At 42.2% G+C, this 3,757-nt stretch overlaps 1 protein-coding gene across 1 annotated transcript; it reads right to left on the bottom strand.

The window, feature by feature from the left end:
- Positions 1–1,001: 1,001 nt before the first annotated feature.
- LOC121966695 (ATPase family AAA domain-containing protein 2-like) lies at positions 1,002–3,750 on the bottom strand (the record flags this gene model as incomplete). Its single annotated transcript, XM_042516760.1, has 5 exons — positions 3,741–3,750; positions 3,202–3,388; positions 2,137–2,322; positions 1,889–2,024; positions 1,002–1,198 (listed from the first exon to the last, which is right to left on the bottom strand). Coding segments are annotated over exons 2-5 (669 nt in total), but the record flags the coding sequence as incomplete, so codon positions are not given.
- Positions 3,751–3,757: the final 7 nt, after the last annotated feature.

The following is a 3,757-nucleotide window of genomic DNA, read 5'->3' as shown; positions in this document are numbered from 1 at the left end:
GGATGGAGGGAGTGATTGGAGGAGTAACTGTAGTTAAAAATCAGGTGAGGAAACGTAAACTCATGCTGAAGGTACTAAAACACAAATCAGAGACCATTTCCTCTGATATTTCTAAATATCAGTGTGAGCTGCTCGTCAGTCTTTAGTTTATTGCTCATTTCATAGAAGTATTCTGCAAATTTACCATGCGCATTGTAGTAAATCATTCACACAGCGCTTCTTTAAACAAAGTACTAAACATAAAAACAGAACGCAGAATAAAACAAGATGAGACTGAAAACACGGAGCTTAAAGATACGATCAGAGAATGAAGAGGAAGCTGAATTCACTGAAAATTAAATCAAAATATCTTAATAAAGTGTGATTTGAGAAGTTTTCTGAAAGCAGACACAGACTCAGAGAAGCAGATTCTCTGTGGTGAGACTCAAAAACTGTTTTCTGAGGAAAAACCACACTGATGCATCTGCAAATGCACCGTCATGTTTCAGTTTTAAATATGAAACACGCTTTAGTTTATTCTCTTAAAGATATCTTCTGTTATTACTTCATCAATAAAAAGAAGAAGGAAGCCTGCAGGTGGAGTTTCTTATAAATCGCCACATCAAAACATGTAGAGTTTTTATTCCAGCAGGGGGAGCCGACATTTTTCAAGGCACAGAATCACAGTTGTTTGTCAGTTCATGTTTTCATGTTTTTAAATCATAAATAAATAAATTAAATTAAATCAATAAATAAATTCGAGAAAAAAATAAAAATATTTTGAATTAATAACAATTAACACAATAATAAAAACATACATTAAAAATACATTAAATTCTAACATGTTATTATTATTGTTATTAATTATTTTATTGATAAAAACGAGTGGTCAAATATTCTTGGCGGCTGCAGAATAATGCCGACTTCATATAAAATCATCAAATAAACTTTCATACTTTTAACCCTTTTCGCACGCACTGCCCTGCTCCTCTTATGACGACGGCTGAATAAAATCCACTCACCTCTTCTGTGTCGACCGGCTTGGTGAAGGTCTTGAAGCGTCGGTCCAGAGTCAGGCGCTCTGTGACGTTACGCAGGAAGAGGCGGAGCTCCCGCATCACGTCCTCCTCCTGCTCCTCCAGGTGGAGGCGGTCCTGCTCCGGCAGCTGGCGGGGGGGAGGCGGGGGAGCCAGGGGGAGGATCTCCACGGCCTGAGTCACTGAGAGGAGGAGAAGGTCGAAAATATTGTTACTAATCAAATCAAATCTTTATCTCTCCGTGAAGGGTTAATCCTCTAAAACAGTGTTTCTAAAGTGGAGATATGTGTGGTACTTTGGAGGATTGAAGAGGGTTTGTGCGAAGTATTACAGTATTAATTATAAAGTATCAGTCACTCTCATAGACTGGATTTAAAGATGGACGACATGACAGCTCCACAGAAGTGAAGCCAAAACATCTGGATCGCCCCCTGGTGGCTGGCTGCAGTACAGCCCATAAACTCCGCCCCCTGACGGGACAGGGGCCACGCTAAAAACTCAGAGTACACGCCGAACATGGTTTCTGCTCTTAAGTACTTCATGTCGGCTGTCACACATTACAAGCAGCGATCGTCCAATTAAAATGCAACACGTGACGGTCAAATATACGAATATGTGCATTCTTCGATTTCAGTGAGAATTAGAGGAGAGATCACATCGACCAAGAGCGCTACTTTCTCAATCTTTTTAAAGTGACTTAAATTCCCGGATAGTGATCAGCTCAGACAATTTTAGGTCCGTCCGTAAATTACTCCAAGAAGACAAGGCGGCATATTTAAAAGCTTTTCTGCCAAGTTTCCTGAAAGGAAAGGGATCAGGGGGTTCTCCGTTAACACGCCGCTGAAACATCCCAACGAGACGGAGCCACGTACACGCTTTGTTCTTGGAGGGCGGAGCTTCGGCCGCCTGGTTCAGAATGAGGTCCTGGAAGAATTCGGTCCTCTCCTGCCGACTGGGAACGCTGATGGTGTAAACCTCCCCGTACTCCTCCCGAAACAGAGACTGAATCTGGGGACAGTCACAGAGGTCAGAGCACAGACGGCACCTCAAAAAGGCTAAAAGCAAAAAACAAAATCTATCAAAAACGTCCATCCGATGCAATACAAGTGAAGCGGCTCACCTCGGGGTCCAGATCCTGATGGGGGGCGCTGCAGGTGGCGAGGAGGAGGATGGGGGAGAGCGAGGGGATGCTGTCCAGCAGGCTGAGGAAGGAGGCTCTCAGCGAGGACCCCGCGGTGTCCCACCACTGCTGGATGTGCGGCATGTAGAGGATGCTGGGAGACGTCCGCCGTGCCTCGCAGAATACCTGAGGAGGCGGAGAACCGCGATGAGATTTCATCAAAGAAACCGAACTGAAGCAGAACGGACCGTGGAAATCAAAAACTGCGTGATACGATTGTGACCCAGTGTGTGAAACGTATACATGGACGTGCACTGAGGCCTTTGTCTCACTACCTTTTATTATTTTGTGCTGTTTTACATGTGAACATTTTATATATTCTAGACTCACTACGAAAACTAAAATGTTTCGAGCATTTTACTGTTTTATTTTTTATAATTATGACCTACAGCTGGAAAAAATTTAAAACCCACCCCACACCTCAGTGATGAAGTAATTCATGGTAAAGAAACCCCAACCAAGTACTCAGTATATAATTCAACATACTTTTAGTTTTTTTCTTAGGAAATATTCTCATAATATGAGATACTGGATTTCTGATTTTCATCAGCTAAAAGCCGTAATCATCAAAATTAAAACAAAAAAGCTTGAAATATTTCGATTAACATGTAATGAATATGCAATATATGAACCTTTACATTCATATATTATAATTTTAGAGGATATAATAAGATATTATAATGTTAGATATTCTAATTTTTGGAGATGCAGCTGTATGTGTGTATGTTCGGGTGATCGGTTATCAGAGTTGGTTGTAATCATTTTATTTTGTTTGTTAAGAAAGATAAATACTGTAAAAAAAAAGAGAGAAAGTTGGCGTCACTGCAGGCTCGCTGTCGGAGGGTTTATTAAGTTCTGCTCTCTGCTGACCGGTTTGGGTTAACGCTTAATGTGACGGACCGTCCACATGCACACAGGAAGTGGACGTGGCTAACACGACGGCGTAGAGTGATCTGGGAAAGGCTGTAAATCCTAAAATCAGTGTGGCGTGTGCCGCAGAGTCACCTGGGCGCAGGCTTCCTCCGGGGACGTGCTGCTGACTCCAAACAGCACGGCAGAGTCCAGGCTGTGGACGGTGAAGCGCTCCAGAGCGTGCAGGAGAGCGGGAGCCAGGTGGGAGGTTTGACCGGCGCCGGGACGACCGGCCAGGAGCATTCTGGGACGGTGAGACGTCGGGTGTTTGACCGCACTCCTGCAGGGAGGACGGAGAGGACAGAGAGGTGTGATGACGGGAAAGGCAAAAAAAAAAAAAAAAAAAAAGATAGGACAGACAAGTACAAACAATGTTTCACAAAACCAGAACATTACAACAATAAGACAATAAAATATTCTAGGAAAAAAAGCAAAATTAAGCTAAAAAAAAACAAGCAAACAAACAAATTAAATCATTGGTTTTCACTTTATCGCATCCCTGCACTTTACTTTTATTATTTGAATATTTTTTTTAATTTATTTTAAGTTAAGAATGTGCAGTTACTCCGAAATAAAAAGGCAGGTATAGGTGTTAAATTGATTTTTAACAGTAGTACAGACACCAGACTCACCTGGCGAAGTGCAGGAA

This window comes from Plectropomus leopardus, unplaced genomic scaffold (assembly GCF_008729295.1).
Source record: "Plectropomus leopardus isolate mb unplaced genomic scaffold, YSFRI_Pleo_2.0 unplaced_scaffold25576, whole genome shotgun sequence".
Classification (NCBI taxonomy): Eukaryota; Metazoa; Chordata; class Actinopteri; order Perciformes; family Serranidae; genus Plectropomus; species Plectropomus leopardus.
This window is presented reverse-complemented; position numbering and strand designations above follow the sequence as displayed.